The sequence below is a fragment of the Mchenga conophoros genome, linkage group LG13, assembly GCF_057382185.1.
Source record: "Mchenga conophoros isolate Kocher_MC1m ecotype Shallow Benthic linkage group LG13, M_conophoros_male_GT1.1, whole genome shotgun sequence".
NCBI classification, from domain to species: domain Eukaryota; kingdom Metazoa; phylum Chordata; class Actinopteri; order Cichliformes; family Cichlidae; genus Mchenga; species Mchenga conophoros.
In genome coordinates this window covers 29291010-29311642 of record NC_140538.1, presented here as the reverse complement: position 1 = coordinate 29311642, position 20633 = coordinate 29291010, and the positions used below count along the sequence as shown (strand labels likewise).

General features: G+C 40.0%; 1 protein-coding gene across 15 annotated transcripts in view; it reads right to left on the bottom strand.

Moving 5' to 3' along the window:
- The window catches only part of rims1a (regulating synaptic membrane exocytosis 1a), a 120287-nt gene that overhangs the window by 21348 nt on the left and 78306 nt on the right, over positions 1 to 20633 (bottom strand). For 9 of the 15 annotated variants that reach the window (XM_085297648.1, XM_085297653.1, XM_085297657.1 and 6 more), the window contains exons 8-17: positions 20386 to 20499; positions 20156 to 20255; positions 9859 to 9982; positions 8952 to 8969; positions 6592 to 6638; positions 4256 to 4371; positions 4032 to 4162; positions 3305 to 3476; positions 2982 to 3129; positions 2687 to 2743 (exon numbers count right to left, since the gene is read on the bottom strand). In XM_085297648.1, coding sequence (XP_085153774.1) covers positions 2687 to 2743; positions 2982 to 3129; positions 3305 to 3476; positions 4032 to 4162; positions 4256 to 4371; positions 6592 to 6638; positions 8952 to 8969; positions 9859 to 9982; positions 20156 to 20255; positions 20386 to 20499 — 1027 coding nt within the window. The remainder of the gene's footprint in view (positions 1 to 2686; positions 2744 to 2981; positions 3130 to 3304; positions 3477 to 4031; positions 4163 to 4255; positions 4372 to 6591; positions 6639 to 8951; positions 8970 to 9858; positions 9983 to 20155; positions 20256 to 20385; positions 20500 to 20633) is intronic. The other 6 variants (XM_085297652.1, XM_085297654.1, XM_085297649.1 and 3 more) reach the window with 3 other exon arrangements.

The window sequence follows — 20633 nt, the reverse complement described above, 5'->3', positions numbered from 1 at the left end:
TACTTTAATAGTGACAAAACCTTCAGTCTCTAAAATTCATAAGAAAGGAACGGTATTAAGTAGTACTATATAATCCATATACAGTCTCTTCTTGAGTGAATAATATTACTAAAATGGGTTTGTTAACGCTAAGGTTTTCCATATGATCCTGGCAAACATTAATGATATACAATAACTGTCATTATGCATACATGGGAAGATGCGTGGGCCTTGAAGTTGCAAAAATGTGCTAATGGCTTTAAAATATGGCTGCTAGTCAAGATCAGTAGTGGAACATAGCCAGTATAGCCAGGATGAATTAGAGTGAAATGCATTTTTCTACAGTATCTTTTTTTAATCTGCATTGTTTCTTATCCACCACCATATCTGCATGTCAAAAATTTATACCAAAGCCATACATTAGCTACAGTCAGGCCGAATTACATTTATCATTTGCCTGCAAGACAACTTCTGAACTGTTTCCACTTAAAAAGAAAAAAAATCATATTAAATCATAACATCTGTGACTAAATCTTGTTAACAGTCTGCTGTTTTATACCATGTACATTTAATTTCATTCTAGTCACCTGCTACGTTCTGAACTACACTAATGTCTATTACCCTTACAACATGCTATTAGCCTTCTACACTTTAGCACTAAAAATACAGAGGAATTCATGATACTACTTCATATATGATAATTAAATTCATGTTCATTTTCTGCTACCTTACAGCATTTGTTTATAACTAAGCCAATGTCTGCTACCCTCACAACACATTCTCACCAGAGTGATCATCGTGTAGGTCTGTTCCTTAACTCTTTCTCGATGCATTAATCAGTCTGGATGAAACTTATTAAATAAACCGCGTAGGGTTTGAAATAAATCTGTATACATGAGGTTTACTGTTATTAAATTTAGCTAAAAACCTTTTATTTCTGTGGCATTTGGTCACTGGAATGTATTGTCATGCATGTCTGTAAATACCTGTTAATCAAACAGTGATGCTAACACTGCCTTTAATTGATTTGTCTTATTACATGAATATGTAGCTTGCAATGAACAAGAAGAAAGAAATATATGTAATTTTTATTCATTTGGTGTTTATGTACAGAAGTTTTTGCATTCTCACTATATACACTGATATAGATCAAATAAAAACAACAACATAATTTAACATACACATCTGTGTTTTAGCGAAACACTGCAGGCCTAGCTAGTTTAAGTTACATTTTTATACCCAGAGAGGGTATAAAAGACACAAGAATTCATGCTACTGACCCTGCTTCCACTTATGTAGTTTAAACTCATGCTCATAGCCCTCACAACATGGATGATTGACTTCATGTCAGTAACCTGTTAGATACAAACACTATATAAAAGATATAAGAAGTCATGCTAGTGGCCTTCCACCTCATGTGTAACCTGATTTAAAACCATGCTAATGGCCTTACCTTACAGCATTCCTCTCTATAATTATGTTAATGTCTGCAAGTTTAGCTTTATTCCACATGCAATTTCCTTATATGCCAGTAGCATGTTACCTTATTTTATGTTAAAATACTTATAATTTTTAAAAATCTTGCTAATAGCCTATTAAATTACATTACTTGCAAGTTTAAAATGGATGTAGCCTCCGGGTTGGAATAAAAAAGGCAATAGGTGCCTTTGCCTGCTTTCTGAAGGCCAATACACCAAGGCCAACTGTGGTTGTAAAAACACTTTATTCCTACAGAAGGTTGTGGGAAAACAACCTTCTAACTAAACACTTTCCTGATGAGTTTATGTGCTCAGTAAATAATTTTTAGTCATAAATAAAAAATATAATATATTTTGTAACTCTTGTTCACTTTGTTTCACAATAGAACAATATACAGGGCGTGGTCATTGGCTAATGACGTGTGAATGACTGATTGTTGTTAGCCAATGACTGAGACCCCCTCCCTGTCACAACACTTTTTCTGGAAATCAGTGTGGTGATGGTAAAAACGCTAAGCCCATGGCTTCAAAACAGAATGTCATAAACCTGTGGATGATGTCACAGTACACACATCCATCTTTTTTCTTTTTTTTTTTGCAAGTTTTGCAGCATTTTCTTTTTCTATTTCCACTGTGTTCAACTAATCTGCTGGTTTTTTCTTAACTTGCATTTGACCTCTCAGGGGAATCATAGTTATCTCCAGTATGGTCCTTTCAAGCACACAGGCCCCACAAAAAAGCCCCACTCACCTCATCACCTGATTTTTCTGTTTAGCAGCCAGTAAGCTGGTTTTAAGGATGAGGGTGGTACCATATACAAGTATAAGATAAATGAAGATTATTTTAAACTGTAAATCTGGCAGATTTGGTAAAGTACACAAATATGCAGTTATCTTTGTACACTACTAAAGTACAACTACTATGTACTACTATCCATACTGGACTTATTGTGAAATGACCACAATCTGTCCCTATTAATGGATAATTAAAAAAAAAACAACAACAACAACAACATCTGGTGCAATGTAAGAAGTTATGGGGTCATTTAGAATCTCAAGTTATCAATTTTTAACCAAATAACTTAAATTCTGGATTACGAACCAAGCCTAAATGCAACCACTCTTTAGCAGATCTCATTTTTTAAAAGCTATAGTTACAAATAACACAGAGAACAGAAGTGCAAGCTGCAGAAAACCTGCATGTAAAACTAAGAAACAGTCCCAACCCACCTTTAGATACTACTGCTGTACCCTCATCAAATTCAGCCTCTGTTACACGCTGAGAACCTAAACAGTAACAGACACACACACAAAGATACCCACAGATGTGTACACACACCACACACACATATATATGGATGCACACATCAAATGCAGTATTAGGGAAATGGAGTGAAAGCAGACATTTACATAGACACGCATGCTAAACTGCTTATGGACAGGACACTTACACTTACAAGCAGAAATATATGAAAGAGCTTATGCATGTCATGTTGCACACGACACGAGATCTTGACAGACTTACGCTGCAATTTTTTGCCAGGGGCGTCTATGTGTCGTCGGGGCAGGTATGGGGAGGGCTGGGGCAGTGGTATGGATGAGACATCATGAGTTTGGAGGGGATACCAGTGAGGCTTGTCATCCAGTAAGGCCGTCTCTAGCTCCACCAGGACCTGTTCAAGTCACCAACCACACAGTAAATATGTGCTTGTAAAGAAGTTAAATGTTTAAGGGTTAGGCATTCATTTTTGATGGTTAGGGTTAGGGGCTAGGGAAAGCATTGTGTCAAGTAGATGTCTCCACAAGATATGAATACCCGGCATGTGTGTATGTGGATGTGTGTGCTACCTCTCCCAGAAAGATGCTGTCCTCCTCTGGAGACCTGGGTTGGTCCCACACGGTCAGCTCCAACATGTGGTTTCGGAAATCCCTGCGATGGACGTGACTGTAGACGAATGTCTGGTTCCACTTAGGCTCACAGGTCTTCTTCACTGTTTTTGTCCTTCGTTTGCTCTTGTCGCTGTGTTAAACAACAGATTCTTGTCTTTAAAGTCAGTTGAATGTTGATTTTGATTCTAGTCCCATTTGTGCCTTATTCAGCTGACTGGAACTGCTTTCTTTAAATATAAACGAGATGCTAAACTCACAGTAGAGTGTCTTTTCCCAAAAAAACCCTCTTCGATTGCGTTGTATAACATGATTACTGAAGATGTATTTTATCCATGTGAGGTCAAAGTCATCATCTGCGATCACCCTAACCCTGACTATACTATCAGAACATGAAATTTTTGTTCTTTTTACAAACTGTTCTTCCAAGTCTAAGGGACGAAACAATACTCATTCAATATCAAAAACTTGTGCATATTGTATTATATAAGTATATTCAATGCCAAACTCCAGTGTTTTACATTAAAAGTCACGTGCATGATTTGTGCAGTTTGCATAAAAGAATCGTGTCCTAGCCTTCGTGTCACAAGGGTTTTTTGCAGCTCTTTTGTAAATGGCCATAATTTTCATGCCAAATGAGGGCTAGGCATTGTGACTGTTCAGAGTGCCTGTGTCAGGGTTGGCATACCTGCGGTCAGGGAGGAAGTACATTTTGACATAAGGGCTCCTGGGCCGCCCATCAGGCCGAAGAGAAAGCTCCACAGCCTGCAGCACGTTCACTATGAGCTGGTGACCCACTTTATCGTACCACAGCTTCACCTGGATGAGAAGCAAACAAAAACAAATCCGATGCCATGTCTTCACATTTAGCAAACTTGAAAGGTCCTCCACAGTTCAAGTGCCCACACTCACTGAGAGTCGCCCTGGCATTAACTGCGGAGCATCTCGGAGCATCCCGGGACTGGAGGGAGACAGGACATTTAAGGATGGTCTCTCCATCTTCTGGGACTCAAAAGAACTGGAACCTGCTATGAAGGCAGGGAAAGCAATATGTTTGAAATCCCGAGCAGGAAATGCCAGCTGTCTTTCAGAAGGGAGTCAGACTGAAAACATAATCTGCTCCAAAACCAAAGGTGCATTCGTTACTGAAACTCCAGACTCCTCAGAAAAGTTCACACAGAAACAGTTTAAAGTATAAGTCAGCTAACCTGTCAGGATGACAAATCACCACGCTTCTGTCCTAGTTAGAGTCCAGCAGGCTTCAGTGTGACTTGGGTCACGAAAGCCTTATATTCAATTACATGATCAAAAGTCATCTAACTAACTGCCTACCAGGAAACTGATCTTCTCCCGCTAACATTCATCACAGATGTCAGACATCAGTTAGTTTCAGGAAAAAAAAGAGTTGTCTAATTAGTCACTCAACGCAATATTAGAGGACATTATCAGCCACATGTTCAGAAAGGGAACAGAAAACTTCTAGTACTCATCAATCTCCACGTGTTTGAAGGGAACTGATTATGCTCATTTCAAACATGAGATTTTTATTCTTAGACTCTATTAGCAGGGGTGCACATAAGTGGTCCACAGGTGCGCATTAGCTGTCAAACTAAAAGACGCGCACCAGAAAAGAAGTTGCAACGTGCGTTTGCATACATAAGATTTTCTGGAGGAGAACAGACATTTGTTTAGAACTCTTAAAGATGTCGAAGAAGCTCCTTTAAGCAATTACTTTGGTGTTCCTCTACCTCCAAAGAAATGTCAGAAGGAGTCCGAACCGCAAAAGAAGCGCGTATTCTCTGAAAAGTGGTTGCAGGAGGTGAGCTGGCTTCAAACAAATGATGAAGGCACAGAGATGTGGTGCAGAATATGCCATGAAAATCCCACTCTAGCGGACAAAAACACTGCCTTTTATATGTACGCAAACACGTGTTGCAACTTCTTATCTATTTTGACAGCGAATGCGCACCTGCAGACCACTTATGCACACCCCTGTCTATTAGAATACCTTTGCATGATTTATTATTTGAAAAAAATCCTCATTTATGTCATATTGGGCTTTCTGGGCACCCTTTCATCATCGTTTGTCTTAGCCAGAGCCGTTTGGCTTAGATGATCATATTAGGACTATCTGCTCTTAGTGATGTCACACAGAGCCACCTGTAAAGCAGTCTGAATCCTGAGCTCTGCAATCAATTATACATAAATTAACATCATTATTTGATACTCTGGCTATGTTTAAGATGAGTGTCTGTTTTAAAGAAACCACTCAACATTTTAAGGGCCAATATTTATCTTTCTTGCTGGGAGTTAGATGAGAATATAAATACCAGGAAGAAATCCGTTTAATTTAGCATAAGAAACGAGGCAGGAAAATTTCACCAATGAATGAGCTCTTAATTTAAACAACTCCAAAACAGACATAACTGGCAGAGCCACTAGTGGATGTCATCTATTTAAAAAAGTATAATTTATCTATTAATTAGAAAAGAATAGGATGAAAAAAAAAAGCACATAGTGTACAAACAGCAAGGCAACGCAACTAATAGTCTTTATACCTCACCTTTACAACTCTACTAAAATACAGAAGGGAATATTTTTTTAACCTGTGCCGTACATTTGTCTGACAGTACTGTAAGTTCACAGTATTATTATGACGACTTTTACGCATAAAAAGCTACTTTCAGGTGCCCATTTGTCACAAAGGGTCACCACAGTGGGAAGCTGTGCATGTTTTGATTTAGCAGAATTTTACACTGGATGCTCTTCGTGACACAACCCCAAAGGGATCTGCTAGAATCAAACCAATGACCTTTTGGTTGCCAAGTAAATTTGTAAACCATTACGCTATTGAAAGGACATTTATGACATTTTTAATTAAGTGAATTTACTCAATATTTTTTCCACTAATGAAAACCACAAATTTTATTTTTTTACATTTTTGTGAACAGTTGAATAGTGTTTTTTAAAAACCTTTGAGGTAGTTCTTTCAGTTTTTCTTGACTCATTCACACAAGACCTAATTCTTAGAAAGGAAGAAAATATTTCAAAATTTTGGACTATTCCTTTAAGTTTATATGACATAATATGACATCCATAACATAAAGTATATAATAGTACATCAACAAACGTATTTTTTGCTATAATTCATATCATACAAATGAAATCAGCTAGATATACAGATATACGACATACATAGGTGACAAACAAGCACAGAGCAGTCTCAACATGTCAGAGGAGATACCTACTAGATTCTAATGGAGGGTGGGACGTGTCGGGGATTCTTGGGATATCACTGAAAGAGAAACCGCAAAAACACATGAGTCACAGTTGTACTGGCACTGAAGTCAGACTAAGAATGTTAGATGTAAAAGTGACACACAGGCGTACATGCATATTAAGACAGTAGTTACCACGCAGGGAGAAAGCAGCACTGTAAACAAAGGTTATTTGGATGTTGAGATTAAAGGATCATGTGGTTAAAAAAATGGAGAAGCAAAGGGAGATGTGAGTAGAGCAAAGCTCTTCCCGTGACTGCAGTGTTTCCCAGACTCACTCAGTTCTGTTCGACCAATCACAACTGGAAATTATAATGGGTGAAAACCATTAGCTCATTAGCGTCTATCCACACCGCCATCTTTTCTTATCCATCACCACAACCCATGGGAAACACCAGAATCCACTGCACCAGCTCAATGTAATGTAAAGGAAAAGAAATGGTAATCTGTGTAACACTTATCAGTGTAATTTTCTTTTTCAGTTGAAATTTAAAGTGTGCTAATCTTGGACTCACATCAGGCATGTGATGGTTTTACACATGAAGTGGCAGTGTTTTAGAGTTTTACTTACCAAACAAACCATTATTCAACAATCAAATCCCTAAAAAACATTCTTTTTGAGAGAAATATGGATACCACTCAAAGAGCTAGTGTCTGGACTTAAAGCTAACTAAGATAAACTAGCATAAAGTCTGGAAATAGCTAGGCTAGTCATCTCCTACCTTCAACTTTTTACTTAATGTATAACTGTCAGACTGAAATTTTCTTATTTCTGCTTCAAGTTGAAAGAAAACTGCTTCATTTAGTAAAATTTTTACTTGTAAATTCAAATATTAAACTGATAAGTGTTTCATGGATCATAGGTTGCCTTGAAACACATTCCAAAATCAAAAATAGGAAACATGTATATGGAAAAAAAAATATTGCTTGCTTTATGAAACCCAACTTCAGTAATTCAGAAATAAGGTACCAGGGATACTGTGTGCTGGATTTTACTAATAGACTGTATATAAAAGACAGACGTAGCCATCACACCATCCAGTTTTTAAGTGATGACGTGATGAATCCTGCTTCCAGGCCCAAACTACTGCGTTTAATAAGGCTGTTGTGTATTTAACATGTTTTAATGCTTTGTATCTTGTTGTATTAATCTCAACAAGCCTCCCAAAACAGTCAGTGATCACTGTTGGCCTCTCTCGGTTTTTATTACTGCTATTCATTTTAAAGCTCAGTTTTTAAAACTATAGCTAAGCCCATGCAGCAGTATATTAATGACTAACCTCTTGTTGTGGATCCTGGCATGCGATTGTATTTGTTCGTAACCATCGGGAACCCTCACGTTAACTTTTATCGAGTGCAAAAATATTTAGTGTTCATCCTCCAGCTTCACTGTTTTAATTATGCTAACATAGCTGTGTTGCTAGCGATCACGTAGCACATCATTATACACCAGCTAGCCAAGCTTCAGTAACCCTACAAACTTTGTTAAATTTCATAAATTCGGTTTTCATGGATGCCTGAATGTAAACTTAATTGTTACACCTGGTAGAGCAGCCACACTGATCATTTTATTACAGATGAAAGAGTTTAGACAGTTTTTAACCCTCAGTGACGCTGCAGTGATCGTGTGACTTAGGGACCTGCAGCGGAGTTTAGGCCCAGGCACGGCTAATGACGTCAGACTTAAAGACCAGATTGGCCAGTGCTTTGAAAAATCCTGTTCTTCCAAGTCCTGAGGATTGTTTAATGTTGCCATCTTCAGTTTTTAAAAACAGAAGTTGCAGCTGCGTAGTCATTCTAACTTGTCAATCACAAGACAGGCTGTTTATCTGACATGCCATTCTTATCGTCCTTTTTTGACTCCTAGTGGGACCAAAATTGAACAAAAAACCAATCATGTTGCATTCTATAACAACTGACACTAGTCGTCCTCTTGTGGCCATTTAAAAAAATGCAAGTTTACTTGCTTGCTGTGACCATCTTTTATATACAGTCTATGAATTTACTCGAGGGTAAGACTTAATCAGGAGTTTAAAAAATAGGAATTCCAGATGCTGCACAAACAGCTTAAAAGCTTGCGAAAACACTGATACATTGATGGATGTTTTCCGCTGGCCATTTTGCATCCCAACAGGTAAACTTGTAGTTTAATTTAGCACACAGTGCAGCTACTTTCATAAAACCGTATAGTGACATCAATTAGATTTCTCACTTAACAGTATTACAGTTAGTTCCTTTAGGGATGCAAAATGGCACCAGCAAAACCAAAATAGTTTCCATAAGCGTGGCAGAATTAAAAGGTCCTAAAAAAAAAAAAAAAGATTACTTACTGATATTTTCTATACACCCTTCGTGAGTGTTTGGAGAGAAATTCATATATTCAACTTTTTTTTCCATCAATAAGCAGAAAAGTAAAATTTGAGAGCTGCACCAGTGGGCACTTTACTTTTAAAATAACCCACTGGATTGACCTTATTACACACAACAGCAAAACGTATTCAAAATACCTGAAACCAGCTTGCACCCTGGTTTGTGTGACGTTTTTGAAATGACAGCTCTTGAACAATAATAGAAAATGAGAGGGTGACACCTCAAACTCCCTCTCTTTGAATTAAATTTTTCCAAAGCTTTGCTAATGTTAGCAATGTAAGAGTTAGCAAGTCTGGTAAATATAAGGCAAAGTTAGTGTACCTGAAAGCATCCAATTCAAAGTATCTCGAGAAAAATGAACTTTTTTTTGTTTACTGATGACTTTTGATACTAATGATTTGAAATGATACACTTAGAGTTAAAAATAAATTTTACTCAGGGCGTCTACTGTCTTCAGAAGTATGTTCATGACTGTGCTTGTTGAGCTTTGCAATCCATCGACTAAAAACTTCACATTCAGCTTCTCCTGTCTTTAATGGAGCTTACAGACAGTTTTATTTGGTCAATAATAATTCAGCTTTTACCATCCGACAAATAAAAGCAAGTGCTTTTTTAAAGGGGACATATGAGACATGGCTATCTCCCAGTCCAAAACTTGGCAGCTGCAGGCAATGGCCAGTTGTTTTTAATACGTTGAATGCAGCTGTGCATCATAACCTCCTGCTTTGTCTGAGGTCAACTCTGAGTCCAAATAAATGTTGCCTAATTAAATAAGGGTTTCAATTTACAAATAGACTAGTAACTGACAAACCAGGTAAAAACATATGACTCTGACAGTATACTGGACGTGTTTCATGCCTGACTTACCCAATAGGCCTGGATACCACCAACTCCACTTGAGGGTCAGCTTGAGACTCCAAGATGATGTTGTAAACCTCCTTCATAGTTGCTCCCGGTAACAGCTTCCCGTTCCACTGCAAAACCTCGTCACCTGAAATCAGATGTCCACATTGTCATAACTAGCTCAAAAGCCATGTCAAAGTAATGGCTGTTGACAGGATTATAACAAATAAAGTTTTTATTTGAAATTAACAAAACTAAATAAAGTTATCAAAGGACAAAAAAACATGACATATGTCAGTAAATGAGTCAGGATCATTGGCATGTTTGAACATGTGCTAATGTAGTAAGTGAAACATTGTTTGGGAAAAGAAGAGCACAAAAGTCTGCAGCAATAATAGCTTAGGTGCAAAGTTATTCTTCCCCCTGAGGTAACAAGTGGAGCATGCGTTTATACAGGGGAACACTGGACCTAGGTGTTCCCAATTCATCATCACCCAACCACACCCCACTGGACACCTGCAACACAAAACACAAAGACAAATACAACCTCCCAGCCCACGAGCCAAAAGAGACAGTGTCGTCAACTGGCACCACCACAGCCTACATACTACCTTAACCTTAGCAGCATGATCCCACATAAGAACATCTGTCAATACGTGTGACCATGGCCACTTCCACATTTTTAGATCTCTTGATTAGCATACACTAGAACTACAAGTTCAGAGACCACGCATCGTATACCACAAATATATAGCATGTGCCTTCCTCAGACTGGTAAGGGAAGTGACATCTTCCAGTAAAAGTTCCAGCAGAAACTATGGTAATATCCGACCATGCCTAAGAATGACATCAGCTCTTTTTTTTTCTTTTGTTCTCTGGCCAGCGCCTTCCCTTGGCACCCCTCGTTGTGACCACAGCTGACACCGGCCAACAACATGCTCGTTGTAGATTACTAATGGATAGCAAATTCACATTTAGCCAAGTCAGTGTTCAGTCGGACTGCAGACACTGTAGAGCTGGGCGATATATCGAGTTTTTAAAAAAATATCGATATATTTTTATACGAGATATAAGATGTGACAATATCCTTTTGTTGAGTATTGCAGCATCGACAGCGATCAACTCGAAGGGAAATGATGACGGAGGCAAAAATGTCCTTAATATTTTATGAACTTTATTCCTCTTCAACACACGGCAAAAACTTTCCTCATAGGTGCCGTATCTATTTCTCTTCTTCTTCTGTTTTAGGAACGTACAATGAAACAGTGCCTCCTTGTGGTGAGCACTAAAACACTGTCTCTGTTAAACCACAGTAACCATAATGCAGTTAAACACTGTACAACATGAGTACACACAATGAATATCTTAACACCCCCTCTTGTACTCAGGTTGCTGGAATCAAGAAAAATTGTACAATAAACGATAAACAGTTGTACAATCTCTACCACACTTCCTTTTTTCCTTTTTTTTTCTCTCTCTCTTTTTTCTTTTAAGCACCAAACATAACGTTAGCAAACTTAGCAAGTTTTAGCTTGGAAACAGGTTTGGTCATAACATCTGCCACCATTTCTTCAGTGGTGCAATATAACAGACACATTTTCTCTTCATTTACAATGGACCTTACAAAATGATATTTAATGTCCACATGTTTGCACCTCTGTCGGCTCACAGGGTTTTTAGCCAGGGCAATTGTTCCCTGGTTGTCCTCGTACACTATTGTTTGAGTGTAGCTGTAGTCATCTATACCTTTCAAAAGCTGTTCTAAATATATACACTCTTGCATTGTGGAAGCCAGAGCCATATACTCTGCTTCACAGGTAGAGAGCGCCACAGTGGGCTGTTTCTTGGTCTTCCATGAAACTAAAGAACTGTTGTTACATAGACGTACACAGTAACCAGTAGTGCTGCGTCTGTCGGCAGTGTCACCTGCCCAGTCAGCATCACTGTAGGCCACTAGACCCAAATTTTCATCTGTGTTTCTTCTAAAACACAACTTCTTATCTTTGGACCCTTTGAGATATCTCAACACATGTTTCACAGTTCCCCACTGTTCTTCTGTAGGCTCATGGAAATGTTGCGATAACTTGCTTACCACAAAACTCAGGTCAGGACGGGTACCTGATGCAAGGTATATAAGACTGCCTACAGCCTCTCTATACATCCTCACATCTCTTATCTTAGTAGCACCTTCTGTGTAACACAACTTCTGATCACAGGGAGTTCCTCTGGGTTTACAGTTCTGCATGTTAAACCTCATCAGTATCTTGTTGACATAGGTTTCTTGTGACATTGTTACACATCCATCAGACTGAGTGAAATCAATACCCAGAAAATGCTTAAGTCTGCCCAAGTCTTTCATCTTAAATTTTACTGAAAGCATTTCTTTCGCATCCTTCATTACCTTTTCATTGCCAGCAGCAATTACCAGGTCGTCCACCCAGATGATCATAATCACCTTACCATCTCTTGTCTCTTTGGTATAAACACAGTGGTCTGCTGGGTTTTGCCTGAAACTGTTCGCTGTTAGGTATTCATGCAAAATCCTATTCCAGTTACGACCAGATTGTTTTAACCCATACAAGGATTTTTGTAATCTACAGACTAGCCCTTCTCCCTCTTCATAACCTTCTGGCTGATCAATGTAGATTTCATAATCAATGGGAGCGTGTAAATACGCTGTCTTCACATCCATTTGGTGAAGTAACAGGTTCTCCTGCGCTGCTTTCTGTAGCAAAACTCTTATGCTAGTTAAGTTGGCTGTTGGTGAGAATGTCTCTCCATAATCTATCCCCGACTGTTGGCTGTAACCCTTGGCTACGAACCTTGCCTTGTATCTGTCGTTTCCCTCAATGTCACTCTTAATGGAATAAACCCACTTTCCCCCCACTGTTTTCTTCCCTTTTGGCAAAGTGGTTAAGGTGAAAGTGTCATTTTCCCGTAACGAGTGGATTTCTTCATCCATGGCTTTGATCCAGTTGTTTGAGTTAGCTGATTCTATGGCTTCCTTAAATGTGTTTGGGACACCACACACTGCCCTGTAGCAGTAGTCTATGGTGGTGTGGATCTCATCGCAGCCACTGTTGGCAGCTACAAAGTCATTTAAATGTCCCGGTTTTCTTCTCTCCCTAAGAGGATACCTTTTGTTGACAAATCCATCACTTGTCACACTTGTCTCTTTTCGTTCACGCTCATCAGGTATACCACTTTGTGGACTTGTGTCTGTCACAATAGGTTCTGGAACCTCATTGTCCTTGTCACCTTTCTCTGAAGGTCTGTTAGCCATAGGCTGTCTTACTCTGCTACAGTCATCATTTAGTTCTCCCTCATCTGTCTGTGTTTGTCTTTCTACATTTACTTTGCTCACAAACTTAACAAGTCTATGTTTCTGAACTTTCTCAGTTTCAGGGTGGTAAACTAAGTAGGCGGGACTGTTCTTATCATAACCTACAAAGAAACCTTGGTCACATTTTGAATCAAGTTTCCCCTTGTCCTGTTTGTATGCATAGCACACAGACCCAAATTTCTGTATTTTTGACAAGTCTGGCTTTTTACCTGTCAGCATTTGGTAGGGTGTTTTCCCTGTTCGCTTATTAAAGCATCTGTTCCGTGTTACAGCAGCAGTTTGAATGGCATAGTTCCATAGGCATTTCGGTAGCTGACTCTCAATTAGCATGCACTTGCCCATCTCGAAAAGAGTACGCCACCCCCTCTCGGCGGTACCGTTCTGATGGGGTGAGTACGGGGCTGATGTCTCATGCTTAATGCCATTTTTCCTTAACAGGGTTTGGAAATCTCTGCATGTGAACTCTGTCCCATTGTCTGATCTAATGCATTTTACGTTGCCATATGGTGCAACATCCGCTAGAAATTTCTCTGTTGCCTGCACTGTATCAGTTTTCGTCTTCAGGAAATATACAAACACTGAGTTTGAATAATCATCAGTGAATGACTGCACATATTTGTACCCATCAATAGATTCAGTGGCTATCGGACCTGCTAAATCTGTGTGTACCATTTGTAAAGGAGCCTTTGCTCTTGTATCAGGATCTCTGTTTCGGGTTTGTGCAAACTTTCCCTGGATACACACTTCACATTCCTTTTCAGGTCTATCGGTTCTCCCCTTAATCTGCATACCGTTAACCACACCTTGCAATCTTACTACATCTTCATAGTTGCAATGACCTAATATCTCATGCCATGCCTGTATGTCATGACAGGTGTTACACTTATCATTACCCTCAACTTCAGTCTGCAAATAGTACAACTTGCCATACACATGAATGTTAAAGTTAGTACCGTCTTTGTGGGTCAACGTGTCCTGCCCTTGTTTAAAGGTGACTGTTGCTCCTAATGCAGTGGCTGACTTTACAGAGAATATGTTCTGGGGGTATGATGGAATAAACAGCGCATCTTTCAGCGTTGCTTTGCGTCGCTGGCCTGTATTGTCAATCAGGAACACCTCTGCGTCCCCCCTCTGTTGGGCGACGCCTCTGCACTGGGTACCGTCTGCCAGTTCTACGCTGTGTGACTCCGGTCTGAACGCGTCGTCGAAGCTCTTGAACTTGGCGATGCTGTTAATGATGTGTGAGGTAGCCCCAGTGTCCACCAACAGGCCTTTCTCCTCAATGCTGTACGCTGACTGCTGGACTTTGATGTCTACGCCCTTAATCCTGAAGGCATAATCTGGCGTTTCTGCTTTGGATCCGTTGCCGCTCTCATCTGCGACCTTCCGCGCGCCATCTTGTTTGGCTTTATGTCTACATGTGGTATCACTGTGTGTGCTGTTTTTGCAATGACTGCACCACGTCCTCCGTCTGCACACTTTTGCTCGGTGGCCTTTTAGTCCACACTTGAAACACACAATGTCCACATCGCTCTTGTATCTGCATTGTGCGCTGGATCTCGTGTGCTCACGCCCGGTTCTTCCTCCTGTTTTCATTACGTTGTCGCTACACTCGGATGCGCTTGACTTTTCAGTGTCTTCGAAACTCCGTAGCTTTGTTTTGAACTCAGCAAATGTCATATCGTCTTTATCGTGAGTAACGTGTATTGCAAATGGCTTAAAACTTTCAGGTAGACCTTTTAAAACCATAGCAATCAATAATCCATCACCTAAAGTCTCACCCGCATTGCGCAGTGCTGTAATGGCGGCCTCTGCTCTGATGACATAGTCTGTGACAGTCTCTTCCCTCTTTTTCTGAAGCGATGATAGCGTGGTGTACAGGTTGATGATTCGGGGCTTCCCCTTTCCAGCGTAGTAGTCCCTCAATATTTCTAATGCTCTTCTCCCATTATCAGGGGCATCTCTCATAATCAGTGAGAGGCTTTTATCGTCCAAAAATTGGATTAACTCAGCGTAAGCGTCAGCGTTCTTCTTACCGTCTGCTGCTACTTCAGCCTCACTGTTCGGTTCCTTCAGAACAGTGGCTTTTAATCCCAACAAGTGCAAATATCCTAGCACCTTAGTTTCCCAAAGTTCATATCTGGTCTCATCTCCGTCAAACATGAGTCGAGGGAGCCTGCTTGCTCCTCGTTGATCCATGTTGCTATTTAGCCGTTAGCCCGCTATCCGTTGTGGCTCCGGATCTTCATGAGAAAAAACTCTTCTTCGAGTCGGCCCTGGGCCCATAACCTGTTGAGTATTGCAGCATCGACAGCGATCAACTCGAAGGGAAATGATGACGGAGGCAAAAATGTCCTTAATATTTTATGAACTTTATTCCTCTTCAACACACGGCAAAAACTTTCCTCATAGGTGCCGTATCTATTTCTCTTCTTCTTCTGTTTTAGGAACGTACAATGAAACAGTGCCTCCTTGTGGTGAGCACTAAAACACTGTCTCTGTTAAACCACAGTAACCATAATGCAGTTAAACACTGTACAACATGAGTACACACAATGAATATCTTAACACCTTTATATCGATATAGTCTATGTTACGTATAATTATACTTGTGGAGCCGCAAGTTTGCCTCTCTTTCGTCCACTTTCGTCTTTACGCAACGTTACTCGGCCTCGCCTCTCCTTCACTGAACACAACTCCCCCTCCTCCCCCATCGCTTCACCTGCAGGAAGCGACAAGATGGACACGGCAAATCTCCGTTAACGAGTTACTGCGCATCGCCCCGTGCGTGGGGCTGGACGGCGTCAATGTGTTAGCTAGCTAACCACGCTAACGCCATGCAGCCTAGAGGTGCTGCACGGACTAAAATCCTTTCACTTTCTCAAAAGTTGACAGCGCGCCTTATGTATGAATTCTGGTTGTGCTTGATGGCCGCGAACCGATTTTATGTGGAACACGGCGCTCAGCAATCTGTCAAAAAATGTTTTAATATGACTTTGCTAAGCTACGGAGCTGCACCGCTTGATGGATTGTCGGAGCATTACGGCTGAGCCTCGCGGAGTGATACGTACTGTGCGTCAACGTAATATTACCCTACTGTGTATAAGGACCATAAATGGCACCTGTTAAGAGACGTGGTTGCGAAGCGGATTTCAAACTCCAGGCTGTCAGTCACGCAGTACAAGTTGGGAACAGAGCAGCTGTGAAATCTGTCTTTGTTATTGTGCTCAGCGTCTTTTAGTTTACATTTTGACTGCACAATTGTGAGCTTTTTGTTATGCACAAAAACAACATTGTTTTCTTTTATTTATGGAGCATTATTATTTAATAAATGCTCATAATTTATTTTTGAGTAAATTTGATGTACATCTGCTCTATGTTAATAAAAGTGCCTGTGTGACATCTGGGACACAGCTGTGACTAAGAACTCTCTTCTTGTTCTTACTTTATGGCTTTAAAAAAAATATATCGAGATATATATCTTATATCGCCATCCAGCTAAAAAATATCGAGATATGAATTTTGGGTCATATCGCCCAGCCCTAGCAGACAGACATTTAAATAAGGAACAAATACACAACATATGAATGCCACAAATGTCATTCTATACAACCACATCATCCAGACAGACAGTGTAGCATTCCAGATTTTTAATCAATAGGACCATTATCACTCGAACAGATAAACTTTACTCATAAACTTTGCAGATCAAACTTGGTCAATACAGTCATCCAATCATGGAAGTGGAAATGCAACAGGCTTAGTGATACTGACCTTGCCAAGAGTCTAAACAAAACCTGAGAGTGTTGTCACATAATGGGACAAGAAAACAAGGGAGCTAGAAGCTAGCCAGCTAGAAGATGATGGGTCGATGATGTTGTTTTAAAGTATGAACCTGACTTCTGCATCCAAGTACTTACACTTGTCAGCTGACACCTAGTAAAAGTGCTGCTTAATGGGGAATATCAATAATCATATGAATCATCAAATGAATTTGGTGAGTTTGTGAACGTGTGTCAGCAAATAAACGTTTGGAATTTTTCCAGCTCGTCACACAGAAACTCTTTTAGGTGAACTAACAAATTATTCACATTTATGAGAGTTTTGGTGCTTTAAACCAACCACATGCCTAATTCCCAGTACCAACTTTTTCCCTTTCTGTTACTACTAGTGACTGGGTAACCACAAAAGGGTGGTTTCAACAGACAGAGCTGTCTTTTCTTAAGCAACTCTGGTGTAGAAATTAAACAACTCTTTCGTGAGATCTGCTTCACCACTGTGGAAGGACCTGGCCTGAAAGAAGCATCCAACAACAGGCAGCACTTGATCATCAGGACTGAACTGGCACCACTCAGCCTGCTTCGTAAATGAGCTTCATCATTCCTTGCGATGCAGCCAACTTCTATTTTGCCAGCTACCTTCGAATGTATAAACTATGCTGGAAGTCATTCACATAGTCAGTTTAGTTTTTTGGAACATTGTCATCCTTAACCCTCAACAAACCCTCAGCACCGTATACAGAACAGGCAAACACCATGTCACTGGGGCTAAAGCCAGTTGTCACTTGTGAAACTTCTCTGGCTGTCAACATGAAGCATTGAAAAACCCTTCTACCAAAATCTGCCTAAGAACAGTGACTTTAGCATCTGATGAAAATGCTCCAACAACCCTGACTTTGACCTGTCCAGGGTGTACCCTTCCTCTCGCCCTAAGACAGCTGTGATAGGCTGACCCTGACCCTAACAAGGATAAGGACAAGAGAATGGATGGACGGGCCCTGACTTTGTGCTGATAGGCTGATGACTGGAAGTGCTGCACCTGAACTTGTTTTAACAACTGGGCAAACTTGGAAGGTAAAAATTAGAAGCCTGATCATTTTTGCATCACTTTAGGGATTTCAAAGATAGAAATAAATTGTCGCTTTCACTACAGACCTGGTTGTTACCAGTTGTTAAGGATATGCAACTGGGTGATATGACATATGACAATAAAAATATATTTTAGCTCCAACTTGGAAGGAAGCAAAGGACCCACAAGTTAAGGAGCATATGCTCAAAAGGTTCTTCTGAAAAGGATATTGGGTATTCTGTCATGAAAATAAAACCATCCGGTGTAAACGGTAAATAAGCACCATCACAGGGAAGTTCTTCACATAAGGAACACAAGTGGAGTGTAGCTTGATGTGTTTCAACACAAGGTATCTCAAAAGAAACAGCTAGTCTAGCAGACACATTTACTTGTTTTTTTTCTTCAGAGCTTAACAATATGCCTTCATATGCTCTTTTTCCTGACACAACTTTTTGAAGTGTTCTTCCAAAACAACAAGACTCAAAAACTCTTAAAGAGATTTTATCTCTGAAGCTGCACAACAAATATTATTCAACAAATCAAGCAAAAACTCCAGGTAGTGCCGCTTATAACCTTTCCTATCATTCCTGAACTCCTCACGATAGGAACCATCCCAAAATAGCTGCTTTCACTAACTCAGTGAGTTGACGTTGATGCAAGGAGGTTTAATGATTACATTTGGCTTCCCAGTTACTTGCCATGAGCAGTAAGTTCTAATATATTCCAATATATTCCATAGCCAAGTGACTTGCTCCTAATCACTGCCACACAACTCCCTTCGAGGTTTTACCTCTGAAGATGCATGCCCAAGGCTGATATTATTTAACACATCACATGGAAACTGCAGGTAGGGCTGCTTATTCTCTTTCCTACCATTTCTAAACTGGTCGCGGCAGCCTCAGAAATGGTAGGAAAGCTAGGTAATACTAGCGAGCATCCCTTCTAACTGCATAAACAACACCTAACTAACTCAGGCCTAGTCTTCAAATTGAAAAGGATAGAACAAGGAAATAACTAGCATCTGGCAACAACCTCACACCCATGAAATGCACCCAAGACAAAAAGTTAAACTGCATTCAACCTGACACACAACCTAGCAAGAAACACAACCTAAGGAACAGTGCTGCTATGCCTTACAGGAGAAAAACTCCCATTTAAATTGTTACACATCAACATGTCAACACTTATGTTTCTTTGGTCAGGCAAAACCATGACTGTTCCAAACAACATAAATTTTTCTCACCCTTAATCAATCAGGTGGAAGGACAAACCCGTAAACGCCAGCTAATTGGGAAATTATCAAAGACCAAGGCCCAACTTGTAAAGACTGGTTCAAAACCCATGATAATTAATGGGAAGTTACACCATTAGTCAAGTAAATGAATAGAATTGTTCTTTTTGCAAAACTACATAAAGTAACCAAAGGGGAAAAAAATGGTATATGTCAATCAATGAGTCAGTGATAGCATATTTTGTGCTAGTGTGGTGTGCGAAATATTATTTAGGTAGAACAGCTAATTTTGGCTGATCCCCCAAGGAGTTGCCACAATGGGTAGCTTTGCATGTTTGATTTTTTTTTTTTTACACTGGATGCCCTTCCTGACACAACCCTCAAAGGGATTTGTGACTAAATCAAACTAGGAACCTTTTGCCTGTTGTGTAAACCACTACACTAGAAAAGCAAAAAGGTCTGCAGCATATGGAGTTAAGGATCACAGGAACACTAAGCCCAGGTGTTCCCAATCACTGATGACACAACTACACCACACCAAGCACCTGCAACACAAAACAAAAAGATACTAGCTCTTCTAAACACACTAGCGAAAAAGAAAAGACAACCTGCAGCATGCAGCAGCTGAATAGACGAGGTCGTCAGAACGTACAGCGCATCAGTTATGATAAGAACAACTACATTTTCACTTTGTTAGGCAAGATACGTGTCAGGGTATCAGGTAAAAAAAAGATTTTTCTTATATCATCTATTGCAAGACATACAATAAGACTCTCTATGTGACAAAGCTTATTAAACAATCGTAGTTAGGACATTTCGATGTTTATAAAGACCTTACATTTGACTGATTATTACTTCCCAGCATTTGTGAGAGGCTACTGTGCCAATTTAGTGGATACCTGCTCTCAGATGTCCCACCACATCAGCTAGGCTTCCCTTCTTAACCTTGGTGATGAAGGCTCCTAATCTCCCTGACTCTGTTACTCTGCCTCCCACCACCTGAAGAGAAGCAGACAGCAACAGTTAGTGAGAAATATCTGACAAGTGGACAACACAGGATGGCTCAGTTAGAATTAATAGACAGAAAAATAATTTAAGAAACTGTTTGCATGTCTGTGTGACCTCTGACCTTTAACCCCAGTAAAGCGCCAGCTTCTTTCGGCATGGCAGCAGTTCTCTTGCTGAGGGTGATCCGTCCAATCAGATGGTCTCCCTCCTTGGATGGCTGCCAGGTTACAGGATGCTGCAGCAGGACACAGGAAATGGTAATAAAAATGAGCAAAGTGACACTCAGACACATTCACAAATATGCACACTCACTGGTATTTACTTCATATATACTTTGACAAAACACTTTGAAAACTATCAATAATTTTA